Source organism: Pogoniulus pusillus, chromosome 3 (genome assembly GCF_015220805.1).
Source record: "Pogoniulus pusillus isolate bPogPus1 chromosome 3, bPogPus1.pri, whole genome shotgun sequence".
NCBI lineage: Eukaryota > Metazoa > Chordata > Aves > Piciformes > Lybiidae > Pogoniulus > Pogoniulus pusillus.
In genome coordinates, this window is record NC_087266.1 from 8,581,582 (window position 1) to 8,598,283 (window position 16,702).

A 16,702-nucleotide genomic window follows, 5' to 3' on the forward strand; every position below is an offset into this window, starting at 1 on the left:
TGTACTGTACAAGAAAAACCACACAGCACAGCCTGCGTGTGTTTCCCAAACAAGCTGCTGCTCAGCACAGTAAGCTCTCACCTGAAAAGATGCAGATTGTAACACCACATGTCACGTGGAAAGTTTTACTTTTATCTAGCAGCCTCCTGGTTTTCTTGCTGGCAACCTAACAAGAGAAGAACTTAATCAATTTCTGCTCTAAATTGAAGCAAAGAAAAAAAAGCACTAACAGCAACTGAGGTGATACAATAGCAACTTCAGCTTTTGCTAGGTTTGACACCCTTGCAAGCACAGCACATAAATTAAAAAGTTACAGGATTATGTCAATGAACCAATTTTGAGGTCTTAACCAAGAAATTACAGTTGGACCCGTATTACACTGATGTCAGGAGCACATCAAGCAATGTCCTTCCTGGCCTTAAAGTTAAGGAATTCTAGCACTAATCACTGTAGGCATCACTGAGTCTTTAGTGAGCAGGATCAGAGAGAAAGGTATACTTGCATGTATATATGCATCTATAGGCATCAAATCTGACAGGTACTGTCACATGATGAACAGAACTCACAGGTTCAATTTACAGCCAGCTACAAAATGCAGATGTTCCCCAAAAGTTATTACTTATATTTCTGTAAAAGCAACTGGCAAATCACAAGCAAGCTAAACTATCACTTACTGCATACAGGTACAGAAAACAAACTCTCTTAACTTCATCAGAACTATTTTTTCTCTCCTTAATAGCAAATATATCAGTTTGGGTGTTTTTATTTGAAGTTCTATCATCTCCAGTATGACACTTCTGGTCATGCAGAGAAAAAGTTCCAGGAAGCAATACAGAGAGGACACAGATGTCCTTCATACTGCAGCTGGGAAAGCTGAAGACTGTCTGGTTGTAGTTCCACAGCAGCTCTCTATCCTTCAAAAATTAATTGAATAAAGCTTCCTCACAACAAGTTCAAACAAACATCAATCAATTGTCTCCCTCTATAGATATATTCAAGAACTATGTGGATGCCTCCCAATGTGATCTCCTCTAGGTGATCCTGCTCTGGCAGCGGGGCTGGACCAGATGATCTTTTGAGGTCCCTTCCTGCCCCTGACATTCTATGATTCTATGAAAACAGACAATGCCAGCTAATGCATTGTCTTCAAAGAAGCCATGAATCCAGGCTGAGCATCTGATACTTGCATCATGCAGGCATGTACTGTGTAATAAACTGGGATGCAACAGATGTTCTCCTATTACTTTTAGACTGAACAGATACCAGGACCACCTTCTTCCTCCCAGCTGCTGCTTTCTGAGGACAGCACTCACCTTCTGAGATCCTCGCAGGAAGGCCAAGAGAACACGGCACATTGGCAGAAGGACCAGGCAGCAGTTGAAATTGAGGACAGATGCTGAAGCTCTGCTAATACACAATCCTAGCTGAACAAACACAGCAAGAGTTAGATTACAGGGAGAAAAGACCCCTTCTCTAATGGTTCAAGTGTCAGCATTTAACCTCCTTTTCTCTGCTGCAACACTCAACAGTTCCCATGTTTTCTTAATTCATCAGAATAGTGGAGAGAGGCTGAGGGAGCTGGGGGTGTTTAGCCTGGAGAAGAGGTGGCTCAGGGGTGACTTCATTGCTGTCTACAACTACCTGAAGGGAGGCTGTAGCCAGGTGGGGGTTGGTCTCTTCTGCCAGACAACCAGCAACAGAACAAGAGGACAAGTCTCAAGCTGTGCCAGGGGAGGTATGGGCTGGATGTTAGGAGGATGTTCTTGACAGAGAGAGTGATTGGCATTGGAATGGGCTGCCCAGGGAGGTGGTGGAGTCACCGTCCCTGGAGGTGTTGAAGAAAAGCCTGGCTGAGGCACTTGGTGCCATGGTCTAGTTGACCGGCTAGGGCTGGGTGCTAGGTTGGACTGGATGATCTTGGAGGTCTCTTCCAACCTGGCTGATTCTATAAAACCCTTCTAAACAGAGGGAAACAGCTCTCACCTTTGCAACAAAAAAATATTCAATTTCTCAGCAATAATGTCAGCCAATAACAACTTTCTACTGAAAGAACCAATATCTTTATCAGTGCTCAAAGACACATGGAAGAAAACATACCTGAGGCATCACTAAGCGCCCACCAAAAAATTACCTGGAAGCTTCAGCAGACATAATTAAATAACAAAATGGATTTACTCCTATGAAGACACTAGACAGCCACTTAAGTAAAGTGCAATGACTTTCTGGTAAACATTCCAGAAACAAAAACATCATTAAAAAATATTGATTCAATTAAACTGAAATGATAACATTGTTCCAAGGGCTGTTATGGAATTCTCACAGGACTCCTGCTCCATTCACACTATGCAGTCCCCTATTTGGACCTAAAGAAAGTAGGTTTTCTTCATTTTAACTACTCAGCAGCTGGGAACTGTAATGAAATCTAATTTCACTAATGCTTTCACTGGTATATTTGGAACTTACATAATTAGAACAAAAACACTTGTCAAATAAATGAACAAAGCACATGTTAATGTCATAACCCTGTATTTTTTAATCTTATTATGTTCTCCCATTCAGGTAGGATATTTTAAAATGTTAGCAAAATGTCATTGTTCTCCTAGTTATAAGGTTGAATTACCATTTTACTAGGTTATATAAAAGATGCTTTTAGACTGCCAACAGATTTCTGCAATGATATTTCTTACAATGTTCTCTAAACCCCAAGTTTTTCAACTCCTGAAGAAATTAATAAAAAGCTATTATAATATTATGAGAACTCAAACACTGCAGAGACATGCAAATGACTTGAACAGGTACAAAATACCTAATCAAAATTACTTAAGATTTATTGCTTTTTCAGTATGAAGCATCAAAACTGCCTGCTCTCACAGTTAGTAACATCCATGCACCTGAACCTCTCTGATGTACATCTGGGCACAAAAGCAGCAGGCAAACAGAAGGTAATGATGTTTAATTCACCTGAAGCACCAAGCTCTCCACTGAAATCCCATTTTTCTACTAACTGCTCTACATTATCTATCTAGACCTGAGTGGTAGAGACCTCCTCACCAGACATTACCAGATTCATAGAACGATGCAGTAATAAGGACACCTCTTTAAAGTTGCCTATGAGAAGCAGGAACAATTACCACACAAAATGTGCTTGTCTTCGCTCTCTGCCATGTCAAAGTCTCATTCCTGGCAAACATCCTAGCAGTGGATCTCACTGGAGTTACACCAAGAAGGACACTTACAACAGACTTTTTTCAGTGGTGCCCTGAGACAGGACAAGAGGCAATGGGCACAAACTACAGCACAGGACATTCCACCTAAGAAGGAGGAAAAACAAGTTGTGCCGGGCGAAGTATAGGCTGGATGTGAGGAGGAAGTTGTTGGCAGAGAGAGTGATTTGCCATTGGAATGGGCTGCCCAGGGAGGTGGTGGAGTCACCATCCCTGGAGGTGTTCAAGAAAAGTCTGGCTGAGGCACTTAGTGCCATGGTCTAGTTGACTGGCTAGGGCTGGGTGCTAGGTTGGACTGGCTGATCTTGGAGGTCTCTTCCAACCTGGTTGATTTACGATTCTCTGAGGATGATGAAGCACTGGCACAGGCTGCTCCACAGACATTGTGGAGTCTCCTCTGGAATTTCAACACCCATCTGGATGCATTCCTGCACAACTTAACACAGGCAAACCTGCTTTAGCAGGACAGTTATACCAGATGATTCCCAGAGATGTCATCCAAATGCTACTATTCTGTGTCATTCTGTGAACAGAAGCATTTCTAACTTAATAGATTGCAGAAAATAAGACTAGAATGAACTATGTTGCTCAGTTCTTTCCTGCACTCCAGACCTCCTCCACGATTTCTTCCAATGTAACCTCATTTTTTTTTCCCCTTACATAAAACTCTCCCTTGCTTCACGCTTGTTAGTGTGAAACTAATGATTGGACTCAATGATCTTCAAGGTCTTTTTCAATCTAAGAAATTCTGTGATTCTATTTCATCTGTTACCTCACACTCTACTCACATGCACATTGTTGTTACATTTTCCCCCTAAGTCATGTTCTGAGTTCAAATCACCTCTCCTGGCCACTCTGGACTCTCCCAACTGGTACAGAGCCTGTGCAACGACTACAATTGAACACCAGCTACCATGGTCACAGCTTCAGCAACTGAGCTGAGACATTACTGAATGCTGATGTCACTTTTCATTTCAAAGTATAATAAAATAAAAAGTGAACAACCACAATAAATATTTCTCTCTACTTGCCCACAGTAGCTTAAAGAGATTTTAGAACACTGTAAATATTTTTGGACTACCACATAAAGTAGCAACGCTCTTGAAATTATTTGACTTAATGGCAAGTAAAATGTCTTTATAATGTGCCATTTGCATATACAAGATGACTGTCTCTACTTTTATTAATTATTATTCCTCTAAAGGGAAGCTAAAAATGAGCTATACACCTCATAAAAGCACTAACTTCAATAACATGGTCATTAAACACATATAGGCATTTTTATGAGTGCTTGCTGATGTGCTACAGTATTTCTGTATTAAATGGGCACGATTTGAAGACTTCTGTAGAACCTAACGTTATGGAAAGCCCAGAAGTAAATTGAACCATTTTTGCAGAGCTTGACTAACACCAAAAATTTGGGAAAAAAACCTGCAGCTTAATGAGTAAGTAAAGCAAGTAAATATTTGCACTTTCTATTGGATAGCCTATGACACATCATTAGTTTTTCTAGAATTTATGTTGCCTTTGAATTTAAACATAAAGCAGGCATTATATCAGTTATCCAGGACTTTCTCCATCAGGCATAATTATTCTTCTTAGAAAACTTCAACTAAGCAGTCTAGTTTGGAACAGTACAGAAGAGAGTTAGTTCTAGACTGTGTAGTATTAAATGAATTAAATAACTTACTGAAAAATAAATAAAATGTCAAGCAATTTAACTGGTATGAAAAAACATTGCTCAGCTATGCTGAGCTGAACAAAACTACCCTACTAACCCACCCTTGTGTTTTTCCATTTAACAAAATAGCAAATATCTACTCACAATGCAATCACTATGTAAGAATGCTCTCATATTCATTCTAATATCAGCATTTGTATAAAAGAGTGGAAAAAAATGAGAAAAGAAAGCAACAAACTACTTCTCCAAACATGCAGTGCATGTGTAGGAAAGTGAGTTTCATCTGTCTTCCCCCAATGGTTCATTTAAGGTTTTCTTCTGAACAAATAAAGTTGGCTAATGTTTGCTGGAACAACCCCATGACCAATTTGAAAACAATGGTAAAGTAATGCATGTAGCAATAACTTAGAATCACAATTCATGAAAGACCCAGAACAGAATACTGTTTGCTCTTAACATATATCCAAAGGCTAAAAATATCTAATTCTTTCCAAATTGTTTCCAAGTTGTCTCTTTTTTGACTTCCTTTTGCATTGCCTGGGTGGCATAGTAACAAACCAACATACATTGCTGGCTTCTTAAACAATAGTAGAATAGAAGATGATTTTTGCTCCAAGGCAACTCACTGTTTCTAGAGGAAACATATAACCTTATTAAGTAGCTAAGAAATGAGAGCAATATAATCCTCTTTTCTTCCTAAGTTTATCGATTTTGCTGTTTTATGAGCGGGAGGAAAAGGAGTTATTTTAAGTTAGCAGCATGGAAAATTTTTGTAAGATTAAAAAGAGAGGAAAAAAAACCCCAACCCCAAAATCTCTGCTGCACTCCCTATTTCATTCACCTTGCTGACATCAAACCCAAGCATATGACAGCCTTCTTCTGCAGTCTGCCTACGCAGCACCACACATGCTATTATCCCATTTCATGGAGGGACAAAGAGGATTAATCAAATTCATAGAGGAAGTGTGTGGCTGGGATAGTTAAGGAACTGGACGCACTCGAAACTCAAATCCTAAAAACTAGGCTAGATGTTTTTCCTCCAGAGAAGTATAAAGCAATCACTGTATTTTCCTTCTTCAAAGCAGCAGAAAAAGGCTCTAGAGATACAGAAAGAATATAGGTTCTTCAGCTATCCCTGCCTGACATACAGTTCCACAGAAAACAGGCTAGATGCCTGGCTACACTCATAACAGGTGCCAAGTAGGACAGAGAGAATTAAAGAATCAGTTCTCATTGGATGTTCTGTATGTTGCTGCCAGAAAAGTAGGGGAAATGAGCTTCACTGTAGTTAGGCAAATTATTTCAATATTAGGTTGAGGGCTAAAGTAACTTAATGGGTACCACAGAATTCCCCAGAGCTGGTCAGTCATATATACAGAGATAAACACTCCCTGCAACTGCTGTGCACTGAAATCTAATATTCATTATATGGCTGTAAACCATACTGGAGAGTAGAATACAGGAACACTTCAACAAACTTTGAAGAGAGGGAAGGGAAGGGAAGGGAAGGGAAGGGAAGGGAAGGGAAGGGAAGGGAAGGGAAGGGAAGGGAAGGGAAGGGAAGGGAAGGGAAGGGAAGGGAAGGGAAGGGAAGGGAAGGGAAGGGAAGGGAAGGGAAGGGAAGGGAAGGGAAGGGAAGGGAAGGGAAGGGAAGGAAGGGAAGGGAAGGGAAGGGAAGGGAAGGGAAGGGAAGGGAAGGGAAGGGAAGGGAAGGGAAGGGAAGGGAAGGGAAGGGAAGGGAAGGGAAGGGAAGGGAAGGGAAGGGAAGGGAAGGGAAGGGAAGGGAAGGGAAGGGAAGGGAAGGGAAGGGAAGGGAAGGAAGGGAAGGGAAGGGAAGGGAAGGGAAGGGAAGGGAAGGGAAGGGAAGGGAAGGGAAGGGAAGGGAAGGGAAGGGAAGGGAAGGGAAGGGAAGGGAAGGGAAGGGAAGGGAAGGGAAGGGAAGGGAAGGGAAGGGGGAGAGAAAGACAATACTGCAAATTCTTCTATGTGGGATGCAGGTACAGAAGAACTATAGGAACAGAGTGAAGGAGAATAACAACAGACCTTGATTCCCACCAGCTGTGGACTTCCTTATCTCAGAAGATAATAGACACCTCTTTAACGAGCATAATGAGGCATGGTTTAAGCCCATGCAGAGGGCTGTCCTTGACTAATTATGCCAATGTGTAGGCATGTGCTCTACTGGCTGAGTGTATATGTACCCGGGTTGTAATGTAATAAATTGCCTCTGGCATAATTCACATTGAATCATCTGGAGTCCTGCATGGCTAGGCCTTGATCATCACTGGTCTGCAAGCCTTTGACCATGGCTCCCACAGCAAGCAGAGATAACAAGCAGCGCAGTCTGCAACACTTCTACAGCTAAAGATGATGCAATTCTGTTTCTCAAGACTTCACTACCTCCTATAAGTAACAATCAACCTGAAAGGCTGTGGGAAGACTGGCTTATAAGCCACATGCTACTCTGTAGACACAGGTCACAGATCATCTCCACACATCAGTACCGGAGCAGGTACAAAAGTCTGATTTTGTAGGCAGGACAAGGTGTACTACACAGTGTGCCTCCCTGCGACCTGACTTACTGTTCTTTATTAAGTACTCCTTGGTTTGAGTTATAGAGCACAGATAATCCAGGATGAAGGACAGATCTGAACTGTACAGATCACAATTATTCCCCCTAGGCCTGTCAAATCTGACTGGATAACTAGAACAAAGAAAGAAACAAAGGGGAAAAAAACCAAAACAAAACAAAACACCAAAACAAATCTAACCTGCAGCAGCTGAAAGGAAGACTAAAGTGCAAGGTAGCAGAAACCTACCAGAACATGTGAAAACATCTACACAAATTTGACTTTGTTTTGTTCCTGAAGACAGAAGATTTGAAGTCAGGACTCTGTAAATCCCAACTGCAGGTACAGCAACCCTTTTAAAATTACTTTAAGAGTGAGTGGTGTAATATATTTGAATCATGGGTGAAAAGTATATTAAGCATTAAAGAACTTCCCCGCTCTCCTGTGAGGAGAGCCTGAGGGAGCTGGAGTTGTTTAGCCTGGAGGAGGCTCAGGGGTGACCTCATTGCTGTCTACAACTACCTGAAGGGAGGCTGTAGCCAGGTAGGGTCAGTCTCTTTGCTCAGGCAACAGAACAAGAGGACATAGTCTCAGGTTGTGCCAGAGGAGGTACAGGCTGGATGTTAGGAGGAAGTTGTTGGCAGAGAGAGTGATTGGCATTGGAATGGGCTGCCCAGGGAGGTGGTGGAGTCACTGTCCCTGGAAGTGTTCAAAAAAAAGACTTGGCTGAGGCACTCGGTCTAGATGATTGGATAGGTTTGGGTGCTAGGTTGGACTGGATGATCTTGGAGGTCTCTTCCAACCTGGTTGGTTCTATGATTCTATGAGTCTGTGATTTGTTAAATTACGAAAAATTTGTATTCCTTATCTGAATCATCTTCCTGAAGCAGCAACAAGAAATGCATTAGTGCAGTAAGACTATGATCTGTGGTGTTACAATCACTTAAGCACAAAAAGGGAAAAAGGCAAAAAGGTTTCCTATCTGCTAGGTTCTGGTTGAGTTGGCACAACAACCATATAATCACGGAACTGACTCTGGGTTGGAAGAGATCTCTGGATATCCCCATTCCAACCTTCTGCTCTAAGCAGATTCAACACCAAACTCTAAGGCTGAGTTTGTTAAGAGTTTTGCCCCATTTTTTTTATAAACCTGCTTGGGTGGAGTTCATAGTCTCATGCAGAGGACTCAAACTGAGCAAAACAATGACATCTGTCACAAGCTATACTTACTCACTGAATTTTAGAGGACAGAATATGTTGATCAATCTCCGTCTAATAGACCAGTGCCTTTGACTTATTTATGGTCTTTGCACTTCCAGGACACCACCATACCCTTAGTGCCTTTCTACAGGTACAGAATTAAGGATCAGAAAGATAATTACTGGAAGATTGGGTGGGAGTTAGGTCCTTTTATAATTCAAACATCCTATGCAAACCATCTATTCAAAGTCACAGAGGATGGGATGCAATCAGAAAACTGTAAAACTGAGCAACCTTCTTCTGTGGAAGGCTGAAGGAAAGTGAATAACTTCACTGACCACAGAATAAAAGACTAACTTCATTCTTTCTCCTACTTCACACCAGGAAAAAAAAAAAAGACATTGCATGAAAACACGACAGAGTTGAATACACTCAAGATATTCTGTCCAAAATCTTATTTCCTATCACAATCTGATTTCCTACAGCAACTCTTCTTGTACTTCAACCTTTTACTTGGTAAACAATGAAATTACCCAAGGCAAATCTTTCAGTGCTGCAGGTGCAGAAGTTCTTAAAGAGATTTTAGGCCAGTGTAGCACACAAAAAGAGAAAAAAAATCCTTAGTAGACCTCACTGAGAAACAGGAAAACAGGAGAAAATAAGATTTTATCAACAAAACTCCATTCCTCTTGTCATTTTCTATTAACTGGCTGGAAAAAGGAATATATTTTCATATGAGTATCTGTAAAAAAAATCATTCTGTTGAGACCAAGGGGAAAAAATTAAATACACTGTGAATTTATAAATGGAGAATTTTCATCTAAATCTCAACATTTCCAAACATCCAGAAATGGCACACAGAGACACTGCAAGCCATGCATCCAGGTATGGAACAGAGAGGAGACTGGCATATGCCCATGGGCCCACTGAAAAAGAAAAGAAGTAAAAACACCCATAGAATCATAGAATCAGTCAGGTTGGAAGAGACCTCCAAGATCATCCAGGCCAACCTAGCACCCAGCCCTGTCCAATCAACTAGACCATGGCACTAAGTGCCTCAGCCAGGCTTTTCTTCAACACCTCCAGGGATGGTGACTCCACCACCACCCTGGGCAGCCCATTCCAATGCCAATCACTCTCTCTGCCAACAACTTCCTCCTAACATCCAGCCTAGACCTCCCCTGGCACAACTTGAGACTGTGTCCCCTTGTTCTGTTGCTGGTTGCCTGGGAGAAGAGACCAACCCCCACCTGGCTACAACCTCCTTTCAGGTAGTCGTAGACAGCAATGAGGTCACCCCTGAGCCTCCTCTTCTCCAGGCTAAACAACCTCAGCTCCCTCAGCCTCTCCTCATAGGGTTTGTGTTCCAGGCCTCTCACCAGCTCACCCATGGAAAGCAACAGCAGCTGTAGTTTGGAAATGCTTACTCTACTTCCTGAACAGTCTAAAATTGAACCTATTTTTCCCAGCCTTATCAAAACAATCTGTATGCTTTATATGCATATGCAAAAAATTACTGAAGAGGAGGCAAGAAGCTAACTTAGGGGTTTAAAGAGGATATTTAGGCAAAATGTAAAAAGTGAATGAATTGTGATAATGTTTTACTGACTTTAATATTTTCAACAATTCTAAACTAGCTTCAGAACTTTGATCAGAAGTATCCTTTAGACTTAGTTCTTCACTTTCTTCCTCATTTTAAAAAGTTTGTAAATGTCTTAGGCCTTTTTTTTCCCCCCACAGTTGCAGACACAGTTTGACAAATTTTAATGCACAACCTCCTGGTCCTTCTCAGGACAAAGACAATCTGCTGGCTGAATCACTTCACAGGTTCTTAACATGCCTTATAACTACTTTACATGTGTCTTTCATTCTGAAATACAAGAAAACCAGACAATGAGCTGGTACTGAGATTGTAGCCAGGTGGGGGTTGGTCTCTTGTCCCAGACAACCAGCAATAGAACAAGGGGACACAGTCTCAAGTTGTGTCTGGGGAAGTATAGGCTGGATGTTAGGAGGAAGTTGTTGGCAGAGAGAGTGATTGGCATTGGAATGGGCTGCCCAGGGAGGTGGTGGAGTCACCATGCCTGGAAGTGCTCAAGAACAGACTTGGATGAGGCACTTAGTGCCATGGTCTAGTTGATTGGACAGGGCTGGGTGCTAGGTTGGACTGGATGATCTTGGAGGTCTCTTCCAACCTGGTTGATTCTATGATTCTATGTTTTTATTATCAGGAGAGCCATCATAATGAAGGATTTAAATATTCTGATTCCCATCTTTTTGTATTATCTTTGCTAAGATTCATTTCTTGAACACATCTGAGTTAGTCACAAGCATATTAAGCAAAAAGTCTGTCAGGTAAACTTACTTTTAATCAAGTGCACAAAAGCTTCTGGAACTCGCCACAATACCAACCATATGAAAAAAAAAAGATACCCTGTATCTACCGAAGATAAAACCGAGGCTATTAATAGGAGGTTAGGATGTGCATCACCTCCACTTTAACCCCATGTCACCTTTCCATTGAAATCCACCCTGAGTGTGACACAGTGTAACAAAGCATCATGTTGTTCATTCACATTTTCCTCAAATTATGCGCAACCCTACAGCATCTTCCAGAAAAGCTGTTAAACCTTAATCCACCCCTTTGGTTACAAGTCATTTCAAGCAACTCTAACGGTGTAGCTCTGGATAACGTGACAAGACGAACTGGTATCTTACTTCCTCAGACTTTTTGAGTTCTTCTGGTGGTAATGGGTGTCACCCTTGTTAAATCAGAATAGTCAGATCCTCACTAAGCTATTCAGATTGTAAGAATTTGTTATTAGAACACAAACCTAAAATGATGTAAATTGCAATGATTTACATAAACCAGAATACCTAAGAGGATGACAAAGACCAAAAAGAAACCAGACTTATCAGGAGAATTCCTTCAGTAAATATCTACCACAATGACTGGATTAGGAGGAATTTGCCAGCACGAGCCCATAAGCTTAGCTAACATTTTGATGACAAAAAGCTGAGGTCCAGTCGTCTGTTGAGCATGTTTGTGTTTCTGTGTGCCTGTCTGCAGCTGGGAACAGAGAGCAAGGGGAACGATAGCTGTCCCACACTTGACTGGCTCTTTTTCTCCTCAACACTGTTCACTTTCTACTCCTGAACAACTGTCAGCAGCATCCCAGTAATCTCCTACTTAATCTTTCTTCACTCTGCAGAGTTAACAAGCAGTTTGTGTCATCCCCGATTAGCAAATGTATTCTGCCCCTTTCCCATCTCCCAGCATCCCAATTCCCAGGGCAAAAGTAATGTCCGGGTCACTCACCCCTAACATCTGATGCAAATAATAATACTGCCGCCCTTGATAATAAAGCAGGAAGGTTTTCCAGAAGAGCCATACATTGAGGGAGAGCCAGAGAAACTAAAATGAAACAGAAACAGGAGACTGTAAGTGAAAGTTACATGTGCAAACTTTCCAGTGTTTATCCCATTCATAAACTGTTCTGCCTGTAGTTTAGTGAACATATGTAAATGGAGTGGGAAAATAAACATCAAGCATTTAACATTCAGCATTAAATAATCATTATGTTTTTTAAGTAATAATGATAACAGCTCCTATGTGAGTATTTTCACTTTAACTTCACTAAAGTTTACCTTCGTACTAAAGACTACGGAGAGATGGAAAACGCCTCCACATACAAAACCCTGCTCCAAATCTTTAGCTGGACGTTGCAGTCAAAGACTCAAAGAATAACTACTCGCAACAAAGAGACAAAGACAGGAAGAACTTGATCACCAGGCAGATGCATCTTCTCCCGAAAACTCTCCCCAAGAGGATATAACAAAGAGCAAACCCAAACACAACGTGCGCCGAGTCCCGTGAGGACAGGGGACTCCTGCCTTGTCCTGGGGCCAGAGCACACGCCTGTCGCTCTGTCAGCCTCACACGGCCCACGGCGCATCCCAGCCAGCCATCCCCGGCGGCGTCCTGCCCCCGAGTCCCGCCGAGCACGGCTAGGGCATCCTGCAGCGGGCCCGGGGCCAGTCTGCAAGCCGTCCCGACCACCGGGGCTCCCCGGCGTCCCGCCGAGTCGGCAGCCGCTTGGGCCGGCCCCGGCCGCCTACCAGCACCCCCGCGCCCACCTCCCGAGCCTCCCCCACGGGACAGCCTCGCCGAGGGGACAGCCCCGCCGAGGGGACACCCCCCAGGGGCAGCCCCCTACCAGAAAGAGATGCTTGCTCCCCTCATTGGCCAGCCAGCTCCTCCAGGACAGAGCCATGGTGCGGGACGCCGGCGGGGCAGGAGCGGGGGCTGGGGGGGCGACAGGCGCGCGAGCTTTTCAGCCGGGCTGAGCCGGTCCTCCCCTCTCCCCACCCCCCACCCCCTCCCCGTCTTCCGGCCGCGGGGCGTTGCGCTCCGGCCGCGCCGCGCTCCCGGCCGTCCAGCCCCGCCGCGCACCCGGGCGCTGCCCTTTGTTCGCCGGCGGCCGCCCGTGCTGCGCCGCGCTCCCCAGGGACCCGCGGTGGGCCCGGGCGGGGCATCGGGGATGCCGAGGGGCTCGCAGGGGCCACCTCTGAATGCGCTCTGGGTTGCCAGGGCCCCTGCCGCGGGTTGAGGTCGCCGGCTTTTCTTCTCCCTACACCTTGACAAATGCACTTCCTTCCTCACCGAGAATCCTGCCCCTGGGGTTTCCCCCGCCCCGGCCGAAACGGGACACAAAAAGCTGGAGGGGGAGGGGGGCAGCCGCACATGCATCTGTACTGTAATTCGGGGGAAACAAAGAAGCTATCCAGGAAACTATTGCTTTGCTGCACATCAGATCCTCGAAAGCTGGGAAGGGCCAGAACGTGCTCGTTAGAAGTTCGATCCTGCTCCTTCAGGTGTCCCCTGGGAGTGCTGCGAGAGCCAGACCGCGGTGCGGGGCAGAGTAGCAGCCTGTGCAGGCAGAGCGAGGGTGGAAGACCGCCGCAGCCACCAGAAAGGGTGCTGTGAGCATCCCCTCAGCCATAGCGTCCAGCGTTCTCATTGCTAGGCTTTGCAATCTGCTTTCCGTGGTGGTGCTCATGTTCGATTTGTGTTTGGTGGGGTTGTTTTGGAGGGGAAGTTGCACGAGCTACAGGTTTTTATATTGAGAAAAAGCTGTATAAGAAACACCCTTGTTGCTAGCGACTTTGGAATACAGCACCCTCGTGAGTCACCAGGGGAGCTTCCACCCTAAACCAGACACTGCAGTGCACATGGCTGCTTCTTGAGCTAGCAGCTGGCAGCAGAACAAGGCTGTTTTATTTCTGGGTGATGCCAAGCTTAAGGTGCCTCATCCAGTCCAGCTTGAGCTTGCTGTCTTTCTCTTGCAAGTCAGAAAGTTAACATTTGTTGTGTGTCTCATGAGCTCCTCACTAAGGATCCCGAAAAAACTAAGAGGAAACAAGTTCCATATAAAGATGGAAGTTGTATCTGACCCATATATGGGCCTTAGTTGAAAGAGTACATGGCTTCTCTGAAACTCAGGTGGGGCTACTTTGGCTGTGCAGGAGCCCCACTGCAGAGAGTGGCAGGATTTCTGCAGCTCTATGAAGTGCCTGGTGAAGCTTTGGAACAGCGGGACAGAGAATTACAGCTATTTTATATCATCCAGTGACACTAAAAGGAGAACTAGTGAAAGGGAAAATAGATATTTTGAATTTAAGGCTCACCAATTCCATAGCTTGATGCCAAAGCAGTACTAAGAGTAGAAGAAATAGCATAGTTTATTTATCTTATCTGCTGTTTCCATTCATTTCCTCATTTCTGTTGGCATGTAAAAAGAAATGGAAGCTGCTTACAGGGAACCAGATGATGAAAATTCTCTAGACAGGCATGACAAAGCTGGAATGACAGAAAATAGAATTTGTAGGATATGTCAGGCCTAATAACATGGGGCCTCGGCCAAAGCTGAAGCTGCAGCAAGCACAAACAAAACCAAAATGATTTGCCCATGCCATATGCTATAATTCAAAATACCCTTAGAAATGTCTCTGAAAATCAGCTTATGCAGGATTTTACTGCCTACTCACATGAAGCTGGTGACTCATGAGCCAGCAACTGTACTTCACTGCCCACTTATCCAAGCGTTCTAATGTACGTGAAATACATGACTCATGCTGCAGTTGACATTGGATCCTAGATATGATTATCTAGGTACAGAGCTAAGAGTGGGTTTGGGCTTTTTTTCTTCTGTTGAGTAGAAAACATCCCCTTTTTTCTTTAGAAACAAACAAAGGTTTTGAATCAATATCCCAAAAAGAGATTGGCAGAGACCAATGCCACCCTGACACACAGATTCATAGAATCAGTCAGGGTTGCAAGGGACCACAAGGATCATTTAGATCCAACCCTCTTGCTATGGGCAGGGTCACCCTACCCTAGATCAAACTGCCCACAGCCTCATCCATCCTGGCCTTAAACACCTCCAGGGACGAAGCCTCAACTGCCTCCCTGGGCAACCCATTCCAGCCTCTCACCACTCTCATGCTCAACAACTTCCTCCTCATGTCCAGTCTGAACCTACCCATCTCCATCTTCCATCCATTCCCCCTAGTCCTGTCGCTCCCTGATAGCCTAAAATGTCCTTCCCCAGCTTTTTTGTAGGCCCCCATCAGGTACTGAAAGGCACAAGTGCATTCTTCCAGCAAAACCAGGCTGTTTTCAAGTAGCTAAATCATGCCTTCCCAAGGACCTCTGGAAGTTTTCAGTCTTCTTTCTCTGTTTTAAACAGTTCTAGATATATACATGCATGGGTTTTAAACTTCTTAGTAAGAGCACTTGGAAGTGGCCACAGATGCTAGTTGTAATGTGAATAATTAGAGAAGTTGTAATGTGACTATCAAACATCATTTGAGCACAAACTCATCTCTTCTCTGCTTGCCAAACATCAGCCCTCCAATTAAGATGGTCTTTGTGCTTTGTCCTACCAGCTGGAGGCTGCTGTCATGGCAGGCAGTCTCTCTTACAGACTGAGTGCATACTTACCTGGTAAAGCTGCTTCTTCACCCTGCCTAGACACTCACCTTCCAAGCCTGTTTCCCATGAACATCTGCCACACTCAGATCTACTCTGCTGGAGCTTTTTCAGGTACTCTAAAACACTTTGCTGCATGTTCTATCCAATGTTACAAACATGGCTTGAAAGACCTCTGGTGCCGAAATATGATGTACCTGAGAGTGATACAGAGTCAAATCACTGTAACTCCTGGGTGCCTCCTTCTGTCAGCATATCACGATCATCCTGCAGCTTCCTGCAGCACTGTGCCCTTCCAGTCTGGGGAGTGATCTGAACCTCTCACTTTCTGCTGTTGCAACTAGACTTAGTCAAACAGGGGCTCTTAAATTCTGCCTGCCCCCCCCTAAGGAGATTGAGCCATGTGTTTTCTCAGAGCTCCCGGGAGGAGAAGGAAACGTTGGCATTGATTTCATTACAGTGACTGGGAGAAGTGCAGTTTCTGCATAACAGCTGAGTGATTAGAGCACTTGCTCAACAGTAGGAGAGCTGGATCTTTCTCAAAGAATTGAAGCCATTGCGTTCACATCCTTGGAAATTCTCCTAACTGCTGCCCTTCACCAGGCTCGAAGAAGGAAACAATCCCCAAGTGAGACACTGTGCAGGCAGGAATCCGAGAGAGAAGTGAAAGAAAGGGATGATGACTGAGTGGAAAGAGTGTGCATCTAAGGAAGTGAGAGGATCATCTAGGAAGAGATTTAGGATGTTGGTTCATTTTTTTCATTGCAAGAAAAGACATGAAACAAAATAAAACACTGAAAATGGCGAGGTAAAAACTAATCACAGGAGAAACCAAGAAGAGGGTTTCCCTGTGAGTGAACTTGTATTTCTTAGAAACTTTCCCACTAAGCTTAAGCTCCATGCTTTTTGCTTTTATCTTTTTTTTCCTCTAACTATAGTGTGCAGTCACAACATAAGGGTAAAACAGAAATCAGAATATACATCACTCTTAGGATGTGAGTAATATCCTCTGTGATGGCATATGGCTTTTATGGCT

At 43.9% G+C, this 16,702-nt stretch overlaps 1 protein-coding gene across 3 annotated transcripts in view; it reads right to left on the bottom strand.

The window, feature by feature from the left end:
* NOX4 (NADPH oxidase 4) overlaps positions 1–13,117 on the bottom strand; it is a 121,900-nt gene extending 108,783 nt beyond the window's left edge. For 2 of the 3 annotated variants that reach the window (XM_064169742.1, XM_064169734.1), the window contains exons 1-4: positions 12,893–13,117; positions 11,995–12,090; positions 1,314–1,424; positions 82–166 (exon numbers count right to left, since the gene is read on the bottom strand). In XM_064169742.1, coding sequence (XP_064025812.1) covers positions 82–166; positions 1,314–1,424; positions 11,995–12,090; positions 12,893–12,949 — 349 coding nt within the window. In that variant the 5' untranslated portion in view covers positions 12,950–13,117. The remainder of the gene's footprint in view (positions 1–81; positions 167–1,313; positions 1,425–11,994; positions 12,091–12,892) is intronic. The other variant, XM_064169752.1, reaches the window with a different exon arrangement.
* Between the last annotated feature and the right edge of the window lie 3,585 nt (positions 13,118–16,702).